The sequence below is a fragment of the Bolinopsis microptera genome, chromosome 3, assembly GCF_026151205.1.
Source record: "Bolinopsis microptera isolate Bmic1 chromosome 3, MBARI_Bmic_1.0, whole genome shotgun sequence".
NCBI classification, from domain to species: Eukaryota; Metazoa; Ctenophora; class Tentaculata; order Lobata; family Bolinopsidae; genus Bolinopsis; species Bolinopsis microptera.
In genome coordinates, this window is record NC_087074.1 from 820,441 (window position 1) to 837,035 (window position 16,595).

Genomic DNA, 16,595 nt, shown 5'->3' on the forward strand with positions numbered 1-16,595 from the left:
TGTGCCCCCAATTTGTCGCTTCACTATTTGATATTGTGATAACAACACCCTTTCCCGCGCAGAACCATTCACCTTCCTGTTGTCGTTAGTTTTGGTGGCCTCGCAAATTGGCTGGTAATTGTCTGTTAATTGGCTGGTAATTGTCTGTTGATAGGGCTATCCGTGAAACTGGACCCGTGATAAACTAATTGCATACCAGTCGTCTCATTGACGCCGCAGTGTAGGATGTTTGGTGAGTGTATGACAGGCCCCCCCAGGGCTTATTGTTTCACCTAAATTAGATGTCCCCACTTTGCACGTTATATTTCAGACAGTGTGTACCTCACAGTGTCTTTCCGTCTCTTACCCATGACGTTACCATCTATAGTGGTCTCCCAGCGTGATCTGTTCAAACTTCCGTCAAAATTGCATTTTTTGCAAATTCAGAGTTTATGTAATCCGTCTAGAATGTCTCAAACTATTCGGTTTTTATTTATGTTGGCACGTTAGGGATTACCTAATCGATGATTTGGACCTGGGTCTGTCTAGCGTTTTCTGTCTGTTGCTTGGGAGGTGATATTAGGAGGCAGGATGTTACGATTTCCAGTTTCGTCCCACAAGCTTTCAGATCTTTCTTAATCTTGTTTCTAACATCGATCATTCATCAAAATTCCTTCGATAGGATGTTGATAATCCTTTTCGGGGCGTAGGCTGAAATTATCTCATAGATTATGACTTCAGTTTGGTCTTTAAATGAGAATATTTCTGGATGTCACCTTTCAGTTTTAGTTTAACACGTATAGCCATAACATACCTTACTCGTTAATATCGGTTAAATTATACCCGTTAAAAACATTGACCGTTGAAAATATGGCGGCAATATTGACGAGTAAGGTAACATTTTAAACATTTATATTGACGAGTAAGGTAACCATTTTGTAAACGATGACCGAGCCCTTTTTAACCACGAAAATGTAACATTAGTGGCTTTTTGTTAATATTGAGTCCCGTTTCCCTTGCTACTGTTTTAAATGTCTCAATTTGGATTGTCCAATAACCAGCATCTCTGGTACCTTAGCAACCTAGTCGTCCACTTCTAGAGTGAACAACGGCAGCTGATCGCGAATTTATCGATCCGATTCATTCTTAAATCAGATGAGGTTTCTATCTATGAGAAATAAACGTATTCGTTCCTAAAAACTAAGCAAATAATACATTAAACCATATTAACTTGCTACTTGTTAACTAACTTAGAGCACTTAAACATTATACAACAGATATACAATTGCAAGTCTCCTCCGCAAAGGTTCTGATCAGAATAAGATAACTGCACGGATAACACTCCGTGAAGTTAAACGATTATTATTAGCGATCTGAATTATAAATTGTCAACCTCCCATATAATATATGTGAGTTTATTATATTTCATATTATCGGGATAAGCTTAACATAATTAATGAGAGAACGTATCAAGACAGAAAGGTTGGAGTTAATATCCACGTTGGATAATTTACTACATGTATTCAGCTACAATTGGTTTATTGGTTGTGATCCCTATTTTTATTAAGGTTGTGACGTTAGCAAATGTGTACATAATCGTGATTAGTTTTTGCTCGGAAATCGCGAAGGTTTAGTGACAAATTGGATCCCGATTGACAATTCTATGTAAATACCATTTAAATGCCTCTCTGGGAATTTAGTGTCCCCTAAATTATATAGCTCCATTTTGTTCGATAAGCCAGCGAAAATTACTTGTAAATGTAAATGTTTCAACCATGCGACAGAAATTTAGTTTCATAACGCAGCATTTCCGCGATATAAGATGACAGCTATACCATCCATGATCCATCGCCTAGAAGGCGTCGTAGGTATCCTAGAATCTAGTTGACAGGCGTCTATCTGTTGCTTTTTGAATAAATCCAGATGTCGGCTAGTGACTTTTCAAAAAACAAGCCTTGTTGTCAGCGACAGAAACTATTATTATCATGGTTACTATGGTTACTATACTCTCAATGTTAAACGTACTTTTCACTCTATCTTTTTGGGTACGCCTTGTCTATTTTCGATAAAGGGAGATTTCTTTGATTTTCTTCAAAACGTAATCTAAATCATAAGCCAAAACTTTCCGTTTTCCAAATTATTGCAAATATTCCAGACTTACATTCGTGAGCATGAGTAGCTCTGAAGGCCAGTTCATAGCTTTAGTTGATAATCAGTATCGTGGGATTGTGGTTATATATGTCGCATAACACCTTTCTGACTTTAAGAAGGTGATACTAGAGAACTTTTAAAAGATCATGTCCAAAAATAACTTGCTAGTGTTTAAAACTACTTTCCTTGTGAGGAATACAGATAACCTTCAGTCTACTGCATCGGTTCATTCGGTTGCTTGTTTCTGGAAAAGTCTATGCTGAGTTTTAAGGTTAGCCTTACTAGAATGGAAATTAGAAAGTCGCGCCGCTTTAAACAGTGAACGGAGCAAAGTTAGAATGTTTTCTGGCGTCACTAATTGGATCTGTTTATCACCATGTCATAAGTAGTCCGCAGACTGGTGCACGTACTGGTGTGCAGACTGGTGCACGGACTGGTACACGGACTGGTGCACGGACTGGTGCACGGACTGGTGCACGGACTGGTGCACGGACTGGTGCACGGACTGGTGCACGGACTGGTGCACGGACTGGTGCACGGACTGGTGCACGGACTGGTGCACGGACTGGTGCACGGACTGGTGCACGGACTGGTGCACGGACTGGTGCACGGACTGGTGCACGGACTGGTGCACGGACTGGTGCACAGACTGGTGCACGCTTCTTGGATAGTGCCCAGTAAACAGACACCCAATATTTATCTTTGGGCGAAGTTGATTGTTTTATTTTAATCATCTTTCTAATGGGATTTTAAAATGGTTCTAAATTTCCCTCGCCTTGCTCCGTTTTTGGTTTCATGTAGCCAGGTTCCGAGACACTTAGCTCGCTGTGAGACACTAAGCTCGGTGTGAGACATCAGATAGGGTGTGCCCTGTGTTACATCAGATAAAACTCATCCTTCTTTATACCCGTGATTATATTGGATCAGGATTTTATTGCATCAGTATGTTTGCTAATGTCCACAATTATTCGCTTTGCAGGTACCGATTTGTCATTGGCACCCTCTCCTCCTGTGCGTTATTTCTGTCCAGTAGAGCTCCTGGAACTTATCAGTTTTTCTCCTCGTTACTAGGATACAAATTCTCTTTGTTCTGCACAAGTTACTGCAGATTGCAAAGCTTTGTTCTAGATCATTGAAATGAAATAATAAAGTTATGGATGTATCGGGGGTACCCTTTCCAAAACATAACGCCGAAATCAAGGAGTGTGTTTTTGTGGAATGTCAAGAATTTCCTGGGTACACGTGCCTTTGAAGGCCCGCTTTTAATCCCCTTAAGCTTGTCGCGCACTATAGGCTTGGATGTCATTTCTCTTAATTCATTACCGCCCTTGTATCCCCTGCTTTAGTTGTACTCTTGTACGACCTTTTTCTGTTTTTAAGGGTTTTAGGTTCAGCAAGAAAATGAAATTGGTCATCACCCTTATCATCAGTGCTAATTGCAACCGTCACCAGTAAAAATAGTATTAGAGCTGATGACCAAATGTTCGGCGTAGCAGCCTCGCTCCGGTCAGACTGCTGCAGAGAGCTGGCGTGAGGGTGATCTGGGATCTGGGGCGTGTGAGTTGTGTTCCCCCGCTAGTTTCGTGTTGCTTCTGTCTTAGTGTCCCGACTCTGTGGTCGGTGGCTGCACCAGACAAGCAAGTTAGCAGGCAACGTGATCCCCCTGCGTTCCTGTAGTATCTGATTACCCTCTCACTTCTTATCTAGACATTACTCAGTTTGCATACTTCTATTTTTGTCTTTTGTTTTGCGTTCAAATGCTCAAACAATAATTTTCTTACAACAGAGCAATGATCCTTCGATTCCCGGAGTATAATTCCGGAACCGTTTGGCCCGGAACTAGATTACAAGGTAAAAGTCTACTCGGAGTGTCGTGCGGGTCTCGCGGGACCCGTGGAATGTGGCAGCTGGAGTGTACCCCTCCCCCCTGCGAGTGTCAAGCTCACCAGATATTCAACAATTAATTACATTTATGCAGACTCCCAGAGCTCCCTGGAATCTCATTATGTATAGCCCCGGAGCATGTAGCGACCCTGACCGCAGAGTAAACAAACAACTCTCAGTAGTCAGCCCCTTTCTCCCCATCTTGCCACCAGCGGTCTCCTTTGTTTTTACTCTAGACGTTATGGGGTCATGCCCACGCGTCAATTTGTGGTGGTGTGACGCTGAACCTGATATCTGGGTATTACAGGCCGGGTAATACGATTCCAGTGGTGGGTGGAGTGTGGGCCTCTAATCCAATTGTCTTACATCATGCTGCCCGTCCTTGATCCCATTTCTACATTGTCTTGCATTGCACTCACTTCCCTGGCTTCCTTTCTGGCGCCTGATCTGCAGCTGGAAACAGCTAGGAATTGTTATATTTTCCTGTATTTCACATCTTGTTTGGGGTGGAATATTTGTTATTCTGTTTATAGCCGTTAATGTTTCGGAGGATCTTTAGTGATTGTCCTAGAACCTTCTCGCGCAAGTAGCGGATTATTATTATTATGTGATTGTTGAATTTTTGTAGTACCCGATGTTAATTTATTCATTTCGAATAGACTTCAATTCATTATCACAGTCTTATTTTAGTGTTGATCAAGTATGTTATATCGACTAACCATCCTCACCATCGCTATTGGTAAGTTTCCGCCGTGGTCATTCTGTTTTTACCCGATTACTACAATATTTCTTACCTTTTCTGACCCACAAAATTATAACTTTAAACTCATTAAACTTTCTTAGTGCTGTTCTTTGTTTGACACATATCCCTCCACAGGCTTTGTCGCCGCTGCAACGGAGCCAAGTGATGTCACGTCACAGGAGTACCACCCGTTTGATCCCGAAGTGATCACCCAACTTGTTGGATCTGGGGATAAAGGTATCAGAATTTCATTCTACGACGGTGCCGGAGGAGATGGTTATCTGGGTCAGATCACGTGGAGGAACCCTATCATGCCTCAGCTTGGAGTTTATCTTCAGTTTATGACCGGAAAAGGAACCAAAAAATGGGTTCCAGCAAGTAAGTCTCTTGATTTAATATTTATCGAAACGAAACACAGTATTTACTACCCCGCTCATATGCGACAAAAATATTACATAAAATATAGCTAAATAATGTACACAATCGATGCATTCTTTATTCAATGGTTGATACAGAATATAATTTTACATTATAGTTCATCAATCTGATCGCGTATTATTGTTCAGGTGACGCAGATGTTATTCCTCCCAAAGGAGAAGTGGTTGTAAGTTTAGTGTCTGAGAGCGATAAACTTCACGTTCATTACCGAGATAGTAGTGGTGCCACCCAGCAAGCTGAAATTCCTTACAAGGGGTCCATGCAAAGAATGAATGATGCCTCCTACATCAAGATTGATAAATTCGAGGGTATCATCTGTGAAGTGATGAACTTAGAAGATACTTGCCGTGAGGCAACAACAGCTCCTGCTACTACCCATCAACCAACCACCACACCCCAACCTACCACTACTCCAGAGCGAACAACTACCCCAGAGCGAACAACTACCCCAGAGCCAACAACTACTCCAGAGCCAACAACTACCCCAGAGCGAACAACTACCCCAGAGCCAACAACTACCCCAGAGCGAACTACTGCTCCAGAGCCCACCACTACTTATAAACCCACCTATAATACAGATCATGATTCTTCAGGACACGTTAGAGAACAAAGTTCACAAACTTATGCATCTTATGCATCTGATTCTCAAGGATCAGTTTCACCTTCTCAAGGATCATCTTCCCAGGAATCAGAATCGCCATCTCAGGGAACAGATTCACAATCTGAAGGATCAGGATCACCTTCTCAGGAATCAGAATCACCATCTCAGGGAACAGATTCACAATCTGAAGGATCAGGATCACCTTCTCAGGGATCAAAATCACCTTCCCAGGAATCAGAATCACCATCTCAGGGAACAGATTCACAATCTGAAGGATCAGGATCACCTTCTCAGGAATCAGAATCACCATCTGAGGGATCAGTTTCACCATCTGAAGGACCAGTTTCAGAATCTGAAGGATCAGGATCACCTTCTCCAGGATCAGAATCACCTTCCCAGGAATCAGAATCACCATCTCAGGGAACAGATTCACAATCTGAAGGATCAGGATCACCTTCTCAGGAATCAGGATCACCTTCTCAGGAATCAGAATCACCATCTCAGGGAACAGATTCACAATCTGAAGGATCAGGATCACCTTCTCAGGGATCAGGATCACCTTCCCAGGAATCAGAATCGCCATCTCAGGGAACAGATTCACAATCTGAAGGATCAGGATCACCTTCTCAGGAATCAGAATCACCATCTCAGGGATCAGTTTCACCATCTGAAGGACCAGTTTCACAATCTGAGGGATCAGGATCACCTTCTCAGGGATCAGGATCACCTTCCCAGGAATCAGAATCGCCATCTCAGGGAACAGATTCACAATCTGAAGGATCAGGATCGCCTTCTCAGGAATCAGAATCACCATCTGAGGGATCAGTTTCACCATCTGAAGGACCAGTTTCAGAATCTGAAGCATCAGGATCACCTTCTCCAGGATCAGAATCACCTTCCCAGGAATCACAATCACCATCTCAGGGAACAGATTCACAATCTGAAGGATCAGGATCACCTTCTCAGGAATCAGGATCACCTTCTCAGGAATCAGAATCACCATCTCAGGGAACAGATTCACAATCTGAAGGATCAGGATCACCTTCTCAGGGATCAGGATCACCTTCTCAGGGATCAGGATCACCTTCCCAGGAATCAGAATCGCCATCTCAGGGAACAGATTCACAATCTGAAGGATCAGGATCACCTTCTCAGGAATCAGAATCACCATCTGAGGGATCAGTTTCACCATCTGAAGGACCAGTTTCAGAATCTGAAGCATCAGGATCACCTTCTCCAGGATCAGAATCACCTTCCCAGGAATCAGAATCACCATCTCAGGGAACAGATTCACAATCTGAAGGATCAGGATCACCTTCTCAGGAATCAGAATCACCATCTGAGGGATCAGTTTCACCATCTGAAGGACCAGTTTCAGAATCTGAAGCATCAGGATCACCTTCTCCAGGATCAGAATCACCTTCCCAGGAATCAGAATCGCCATCTCAGGGATCAGATTCACAATCTGAAGGATCAGTTTCACCATCTGAAGAGCAAAACCAGTCATCGAGTACGACGACCAGTCAAAGAAGAGAAGAAAGTTCATCGGAGGGGTCCTCAGAGTCCGCAACTACAGGGTATGTTACCGAATCAGACGAGACATCGTCCGGATACTATCCGCCTACGACCACTGAAAAATACGGCAGGTGCGCCTCAGTTGTCAAGTCCCAAATTAAAAACAAAAAACTGATTTTAATCAAATTACTTGATTTAGATTCCCTTAAATTTAAACATTTTAAGTTGCCCCCCCCCCCCCCCCACCGCTAGTTTAAAAATATTAAAACCTTTTCTAACAGGGAACCAACAGAGAGGACACACTCAGGATCTATGCCAAGTGATAGTCCAACCATGGATTCCGGAGACTCCAACGATTCCAATGCCATCAGTAATTACACATTTCTTATTCAAGTGAACTTAACATTTAATTGTGACACAACAACGTGGCACTTGCAGATCAGCAGATTCCGATAATACATAGTTTTCACCCGGCGTGTTCGAATTTTTTACATTTTTTGCAGTCTGACAAATGATCCTTTTAAAATTCAATTCTGCCAGTTTGCCGCACCGTTTGTCTGTTATAACATGTTAATTTCCAACAGGAGAAGACTGCAGTGAGAGCGGTGTTGGTATGTACTATAACCCTACAACAAATAAAGCAGGAATGTGCAACAATTACGAAGAAATCCCATTCCAGGTACGTGAATTAGCGAAAGTTTAGAGGTCTCGTTGCAGAATCTAACAATACTGTATCAGTTGCACTTATTACGCCGTCTAGGGCGGGCTAAAACTTAAGAAACGTTTTAGCCTGCTCTTTTTAACTTAATAAGCTGAAGAAATTCCTAAAATAGCTATGTGAATAGATATTATGGAGGAATAGGTTCGAATTGTTCATTCTTGTGTGAGGCGTGAGCCTGAAAATCTAAAACAATAATCGTTCGTTTTCTGTTTAAAGGCAGCCCTTCCCTCTCACTTCATTAAAAGCGGTTCTTTCTGAATGAATCAGGAACAATTAATAATAATTTCAATCGTCTTTTTATTTTCAGGCTAATAACGACGAATTAAGTAACTCAATCGAAGATTTAGAAGATCAATCAGAACAACAAAGGATACAGATGCAGTCAATTGTGCAGAGTCATGATGACTTAAGAATGGAGAACTACCAGCTAAAAGAAGCGGTTTGTTTTTGCTTTCTACTTTTTTGTGAAACACAAGCTTAGTTGAGACACAATATATCTTTTGCTTTTGGGTTTTTATTATTGTAACCCACACAGTTCATAGAGTCAACCTTTTGTCGATGTGCCTGTTCACAAAGCAATATTTCAGATGAATGACGTGGAAGGATCCTTAGTAGTAATGGAAGAGAAATATGAAGATCTGTCCGAACAGATGCGAAATGTATTGAGATCTATTGAGAAGCTGATGTCCAAGACTGATGATGATGATGATGAAGAAGATAGTGAGGGTGAGGAGAGACGATGTGAAGGATTTTCCAGCTACGAATCTTGCTACGGTGAGTTAATTAAAGTGACACGTGATGCCCATATAAGGAGAGGGAACGGCATTTTTGTCCCTTCGTTGTTTAGAAACATATTAGATATGAGACTGTGTTAGTTTTACGATTTGTGTAAGGATGATTACAACAGTCCAAGACCTTAATGCTATTAGGGTATTAATTTTAAAATATGAAAATGTACAACTCACATCGGATATCTGACTCACCACGGTAAGTGGTTCAGATAATCTGATTATTTCTCGTCGGTAGTCAACTAACATTACTCCACCATTCCAGAATTAACTCCGGATAAGTTGACCTACAATCAGGCTAGAGCTTACTGTAAACGTGAGGGAGGAATGCTGGCTACCTGGTCTAGTGATAGAGTGAGTTCTATTTTTAGAATATAATTCAACTTAACTATCTCATTATGGGTTCTAAATTTTTAATTTGATCAATGACCTCGATTTGGATGACAGGTTCATCTATCAATATCATCGCATCATGCCATTATGATGCGATGATTTTATAGAACGTTTATGATTTCGTTCTCGTTTTTATTAATGATTATCTCTCAGAGCGTCCACCGTCAACTTTTGGACCACGCAATGGAACAAGATATTTCTGCCAGCGAATATATCTGGATTGGAGCTTCTTACGATGGCAAAACAGGTAAGATAGTGTAGATTTTTAAATTTTTATTACTGCTCAACCAGTGAAAGGTATCAAAGTGGGAGAGGGAATGTAAATTGTTCTACATTCAATTAAATCAGAGTGAATTCAAGCGCCCTTAATCATTTCGTACGGGATTTTTTCATTCTCGCCTGACGGTACCGATACTGTAACTGATACTCTGTCTGCAGCCTGTAAAACTAAACTCGTGATCAAAATAGACACTAATCGCATTTGTGGCAACTGTAAATAGCGCACATTATTTACATACTTTACATCCTGATCTCTCTTAGAACAATCGTTGTGGGCGGACGGACGTGAAGTTGATATCAAGATCACTCGTTTCACCAAGCAGACGAGCTGTGGTGCTATCTTCAAGCGTTACATCGCTGGATTCAAATGCGGCAACGAGTACAGAGCCTGGTGTCAGTTCCTCAACGCTACCGAGATGTAGGAAGATGTAGGAGGACAGATATTTTAGGATTTAAAATAGTCATTAGACAATTCCATGACGAAACATTCCATAGATCCAGTCTACACACATTCCATAGATCCAGTCTACTAAAATACTGAAATAGAAACCGAGGATTGATAGAAAAGACTCGAGTTGATATCTCCTCGCGGTGCAGGCCGTATGCATGTTAAGAAGGACGTGTCGAGAATTATGTAAAAATTAAATTATAATATAATGAGAAATGAAACCAAATGAGACCTAGTAAACGTGATCAAAACTGTCTTTGACTATACTGATCAGCCTATTCAGCACATTGAATAGCAAAACCGAACTCGCTAAAGCATTGTGGCTAACTAAACATTTATATTTGTTAAAGGGCAAAAAATTAAATGTAGCCAAGAAATGATGTTCCTGATATGTATGGAAGAGTGACCATTAGTAAAATTCTAGGGTTTTTGGATTTAGGCGATTTAAACATTTTATAAATTTTATAAAGTTTTCTTATTACTTTTTATGACTTTCATGTGTAATTTGATCATTATTTTTATTTTGTTACATATTGCAGGCATCATCTCTACTTATATGACTATGTAAAACATCATTTTTTAATGCTTTTATAGGGGGTTTTTGTCGTAGTTATCTAGAACGCCAGTCATGCTAGAACGCTAGTCGCTAGGTTGACATTAGGTTAAATTATTTTCGAGTGTATGAGAGATGCGGTCTTGATTCTTGATGTTCATTGTGCGTTACTGTCGTGGCATAAATTATAATATGTATGTACGGATGACTCGTATGCTCTGCTGTTTTATAATTTTAGTACATAATTCAGTTCAAGCACTATTTATCTCTTTATGATATAACCAAACTTCAGGAATTTATTTGCTTATTTTCTATTATCACTGTGATCGCGTGCACGAGAGAGGCTTGCAAGGTTAACGGGTGATACTCGTAAAAAATTTGTTCCAAATATTCCAAGACCGTCGACGAGTCCAACACGGCGCGCGGTTATGTTTATGAACAAGGAACTGAAACTACTAGGTTCCGTACAGACTCAACTCTGCACCCATGTCGATATGTTCATTATATGGAAGCCTCTTGATTTATAAATCATAATAGCCTGGGGTCCCCGGGTAAAGCAAACTTGAATTGTAAATGTCAACTGCAAAATTATACATTATAAAGTGGTCCGGACCTATCAATCATGTCCAAGACGCAAACACAAAACAAATCATAAGACAGGAATCCGCAAATTGTTAAAGTTACCAACTTTTATTCGGCGCAAAATAAAACTTTTCTGGATAGCTCAAAATCTATGTTTTCCCAAATTGTGCTACTGGAGAGCTAACTTTAAAATCAAAATTTATACAACTAGACGAACGTTTTGCAGAAAACCGGTAGTCTATGTCTTTTAATTTTACTTTCGGAGATAGACCCTAGCCGGTCGGTACGGTTAATTTTTCATTCCTGGGTTGTGGGTGCAAGCTGAAGCGGAGCAGAATTCTTAAATCCAAACTTACGACTTTCACTTTATGTTTGGTCCGATTTCACGACTTTGGGAAACTAAAAGGAGCCGCGTCATTCTCCGTTAAAAGCTATAAATTATTGTGTTTGGTTCATGTTATGTTTGAGTCATAATACAAAATCTAAAAGCTAATTTGACAAGAATTGGGCTGATCACGTCACTTAAAATTAACGTCACTTAAAGCTCAGTTAAGCGTCTGTAGAGTAAAAAGGCATGCGATCCTTATAGTTATACGAAAGATTTTTGTGTTTGGCTTGTACTCTCCCTAATTTAGGTTTGTCACACGTTTGCTCTATCCAAAGCCCTTGCACTTGCAATAGTGCGCGCCCACCTCACGCCTTGACTTGTGAAACATGAAACAAGCGCGCCCGCAGCGGCGCGAAAGTTAACGGGTGATACTCGTAAAATATTTGTTCCATATATTAGGACCGTCTAGTCGACGAGTCCAACTCAGCGCGCGTCCTGGTAGGTTTGAGGTTGTAAACCTGCAACGCAAAAAGCACATGGTTAGGTGAAGTCACACGTTGTAGACCTGTCGCGCACGTGTGCGCAGCTGTATCTGATATCGTGGCTTTCGCCACAATACTAGTAAAACTATTGTAGCGCGATGCGTTACTGGCAACCGGGCCGCGCCGCGCATCCAATAATGCTTCTCCTTAGATCGGCGAGATGCCCTACTGGGCCTCGCCGAGCTGCACGAAGAATTGACCTCGTCAATTAAGTGAAGCGATAATGGGGGTCACGACGATACATATGTAGGTAATAGGTATATATTGTATCACGTGGTGACCCCCACTGTCGCTTCACTATAGTAGAGTTTCGACGATACAGGGGGAGCCGCGCACTCGTGCGCGGCGGGTCATACAACGTATAACAAGGTATATAGATGATAGTACTTTGTTATCAATACTTTGTCATAAAGTACTTCGTCATCAGTTATGCGTTAAGATATAATTAAAGTAGACTTCAGCTTCTGTCGATAAATTACAATGCGCGCAATTTGGGGAGTGAGCTTTCGCGGAGAATATTTAAACTGCCCCTTATGTAATAAATAATTTGATGTTGCTTGTATTGGTTGTAGCCCCCAAAAATCGAATTTTCAAATTTTGGTGACGGTAATTCTCGAACAAGTATTACTACAGTATGCCATTTGCAAAGCAACAACTCTCAAATATGAAAGACAGTTATCGGTGGCCGTTGGAATAAGACCCAACGTATGGGTATTGACTTTTGCCCCCGGCCTGCACAATTTTTCGGATGAGTTAAAACAAATTCCGCCTTTAAAATCAATGAGTCAACTAAAGTGTAAATAAAGAGTTTTATTTTCTACCCTGGGTTTTAAAACTTTATACCGTTTTTATTTACTAATTTATTGACAGAAGTTTACTTTTAGGTGTCTAATCTTATAGCAAGACAATTACCATTGCCGAATCTATTTGTGTATATTGTTTATTTATTTCTTTTATGTGCATATTATTTAGTAGTTTTAAAAAAACCTTTAACGAAATATCAGAATTTCTTTTTCAAATTAATACAATATAAACATAATATGCATTCTCAGTGGCACTCACTAAAGATCTTGTGAGTTTAATCAACCAACAAGACCAGGATATCACAAAGCTGGATATGGGCAAGATGAAAGAAAAGAAAGAAGAACTGAGAAAACAGAAAGATGAGTTTCTATCACAAAGGTTCAAGATGCTTTATAATGGGTCAGATCATCTTCTTAAGAACCACTTAAACCAAGCAAGAGAGAAGGGAGCATCAACATGGCTTTCAGCATTACCTCTAAAGGACCTCAACTATGTTCTAAACAAGGAAGAGTTCCAAGACAGCATACGCCTACGCTATGGATGGAAGATCCAAGGAGTGCCCTCTAATTGTGCTTGCGGACATGCAAACAGTGTCTACCACTCCCTTGATTGTAAATTAGGTGGATACGTTTGCATGCGCCACAATGCCATTAGAGACACTGCAGCTTTCTTCCTTCAAGAAGCAAAGTGTAAGGATGTAAGGATAGAACCTGCACTCTTACCTGTCCAACCAACTTCATTCTCCAGGAAGACCAACACCCAGGATGAAGCCCGTCTGGACGTAGCAGCTGTTGGACTGTATGCTCCATTCGAAAGAACATTCTTTGACATCAGGGTCACTCATCCTAATTGCGACTCCAATACATTTAAGCCACTAGATAAAATCTACAGTGCGCATGAGAAAGAGAAGAAAGATCTATATGAGGAGAGAGTACTTCAGTCAGAGAAAGGGTCCTTTGTCCCACTAGTTTTTACAACATCCGGAGGTATGGGCCCACTCTGCACTGTGTTTGTAGATCGTATTTCTGAAAGGATAGCTGACCACAATAAAGAAGCTAAGAGCCAGGTCAAAAATCACATCAGAACACGATTCAGGTTTGATCTGCTACGAAGCACACTCATAGCACTCAGGGGAATCAGAGGAAGACAAAAAGCCCAGCACCTTGGACTGGTTTACGTATCCTTCAATCTCATTCCTCAGAAGACGAGCTTTGAGGTCTCTTAAGTTTGTTTATGTAAATTTTATAGACAATTTATTGTAGCTATTAAAGGGGATGTACGGATAAAGTACCAAACCTTATTGTGTATATTTGGTTGCAATTCCGGTAAATGATGAAACATGTCTCTTCTGAGAGTGATACCGTGAGTTGCTTCCTTTTTTTTATATAAACATAATATCACAATGACCCTATTATATTAAATCAAAAATTATTTATATCACTTGGCCTTGTGGCTCCAAGTCCAAATCCAAGTCTTTTGACTAACTACCCATTCCACCAGATGTTGAGAAAACTAACGGTGTGAAGTTTCCTTTCTCCACTTCGAGAACCCTTGTATTGCCTTGTAACACCGTTTTCTCTCATTTTCATGGGACTGGTACATTGCTAGGATCGATTCGCTTGCATTGGAGGGGACTGGGGCATGTACATGGAACACCCTTACATCGAAATATGCCCTCTCTGAAGCAGTGGCGTAACGTTGCCTGTTGGTGCCCCACCGCCGAAAATGCCCCCCCCCCCCCCCCCTGTTGGCGCTCTCTCCCCTTTTCAAGAAAACAACAAATTTTTATTTAAATCAATTATAGCAACAATTTGAAAAACTTTAAAGCTCTTCTATTACCATGGAATATACTACGGGTATGGTGACTTGGGCTATTGAGTTGTTAAGTAGATTAAGATTAGTAAACCTGCACTTGCATTGTATATTTTATAGAAACTAGAAATTAGGCTTCACGGTAAAATGGAGAAGCAGGCTGATCTTGGAGAGAGCAGACCGTAAAGTTTACGCACCCACCAGGGCTACCTACCTACCCCAGTTGTTCTTTTTGGTTTATCAGCTTGTATTGTTATATTTATGGACCCCAAGTCACCACACTAAGAAGGAGTATGTTAAAATAAAATAAAAATAATAATAATAAATTAAGTTAATATCATCATATCTGTTTAAAACAGTAAAAGTCAAGTTGAGGATTGACTTTCCTAGTTAATTTAAAGGTTCAAACGTTTGGGAATATAATAATGTTGGTATTTGTGTCTGCTGCAGCAATAATATCGAAATATCATTTGTCTAGAAAATTTTCGCCACTTCAATAGATATTGGGTCGGCAATTTGGTGAGTGAGTGATGAGATGGTTTGGTCTGTGATTGAGTGAGGGGCGATGTGAAAGTTGTGGTAAGTCCAGGTGTTATTATTGTTGATGGATTGAGATCCCAGGATGATACTTTTACAGCGTAATTTAACCAAAGATACAGAAGTAGTGAGGATTTCCCCATTCTCATTTAGAATCCGTTTATGTATGCTATTCCACAATTTGGAGGCTATATAAAGAAAAGTGTTGGTTTTTCTTGGGAGGATTATGACATTGCTTGTATCACGTTTTGATGAGTCTATAGTACAATACAACGAGTATGGAGTGCGAAATTTCATAATTCGAAATATCTCAGATATACAGTGGTATTTGTACAAGTTTTGAACAGTAAGCAATTTTAGTCGATTAAAAATGGGCTTGGTGTGCTCTTTTTCGAAAAAAGCAGCTCCTAACCTCTGTTTTGTATAAGGTCTGGCTCGTGCACAAGTGGCATGTTTGTCGAGGTATGCATTTAGGTCTCCATTTGGCACCTCTCCCTAAAATTGAACAAATTAGGTGATTTTAGAGGATACGCCGGTATAATCTCCAAAAAGTGTGTTTCTAGATCAAAACGCGCAGTTTTGCTAGTACCCTTGTACCACATTCAATGGACGATTTTGCGCCCCCCCTAAGATGGCGCCCCCCGCACAGCAGGGTCAGCAGGGCCCTTTGTTACGCCACTGCTCTGAAGCATTCCAAACCGATCTTGCAGAAATGTTCAGCCTTACTTGGTCCCCTAGGACGCCCTAAAATTATTATCTGGTGCTTGAGAAAATAAATATTGTGATATAAAGATTGTTATTTTACTCAAACGTTTGAATGCAAGCGCATGCATGATCTTTGTGAAATCATGTTGTGAGGCGTCCAATCCTCGTTTGGACGCCTCAGCCGCGTGTAGTCAACACACAGTTAATTGCAAATACTACAAAACACAACATTGCATCAACATACTGGAAATTTATACATCCAGGACCCTTGGGCAACTATGCGATTTGAACTATCTGCTATCATACTAAGCGGCTGAGATCATACACGTGTGGTGTCCTATTTAACTCATTTTATAAGTTTCCGGTTTGTTTGCTGTCACCTGTTACACATTGTATACAGGCCCTGTGGGTATTGTATAAACCCTGTAAAACATGTCGACATGTGCTAGTATATGCATGGTAAGTTCTAGCTTTGATGTAATATTTGAAATCCTGCCTTGCATTAGAATAATTTAATTAACACAACCGCCAGCCAGCTCCCACAAGCCGTTTCGGATAGGACTACTCCCTTTGACAACTCTAGACCATCAACTGGAAGAACTGGGTCAGTCTTCCTTGCATTTCTCAGTTCTCATTAAAATTAGTCCTGCAAAGGTGTCTCTCACCGAGTTGTGCCGCAGTGACACACATCCATCAAGTTTGCAGATGAGCTCGTGGTTTGCTGAGTATTTCTGGCCAGACGTACATGTCTTAGGGCTATCCTTGACAATGAATACGATTTTTGCATTAAGTT

The 16,595-nt window shown here is 40.7% G+C and overlaps 2 protein-coding genes across 9 annotated transcripts in view; both read left to right on the plus strand.

The window, feature by feature from the left end:
- The first annotated feature begins 4,678 nt into the window (after positions 1-4,678).
- LOC134813000 (uncharacterized) lies at positions 4,679-10,785 on the plus strand. Of its 8 annotated transcripts, none has more exons than XM_063820654.1 (11): positions 4,679-4,753; positions 4,892-5,134; positions 5,323-7,110; positions 7,195-7,441; positions 7,592-7,680; positions 7,895-7,989; positions 8,339-8,470; positions 8,619-8,805; positions 9,085-9,173; positions 9,366-9,459; positions 9,753-10,785. In XM_063820654.1, the coding sequence occupies exons 1-11, from the start codon at positions 4,717-4,719 to the stop codon at positions 9,911-9,913; spliced, it is 3,162 nt and encodes a 1,053-aa protein (XP_063676724.1). In that variant the 5' UTR covers positions 4,679-4,716; the 3' UTR covers positions 9,914-10,785. The 8 variants fall into 8 exon arrangements, with proteins under 8 accessions (XP_063676724.1, XP_063676723.1, XP_063676720.1 ...); XM_063820653.1 differs by having other exon boundaries at positions 5,323-6,942; positions 7,027-7,441; XM_063820650.1 differs by having other exon boundaries at positions 5,323-6,417; positions 6,502-7,441.
- A 1,699-nt stretch (positions 10,786-12,484) lies between these two features.
- Positions 12,485-16,595, plus strand: part of LOC134813012 (ubiquitin carboxyl-terminal hydrolase 45-like) — a 48,293-nt gene continuing 44,182 nt past the window's right edge. The window contains exon 1 of the mRNA XM_063820675.1: positions 12,485-12,496. The gene's annotated coding sequence lies outside the window, so the exon portion shown is untranslated. The remainder of the gene's footprint in view (positions 12,497-16,595) is intronic.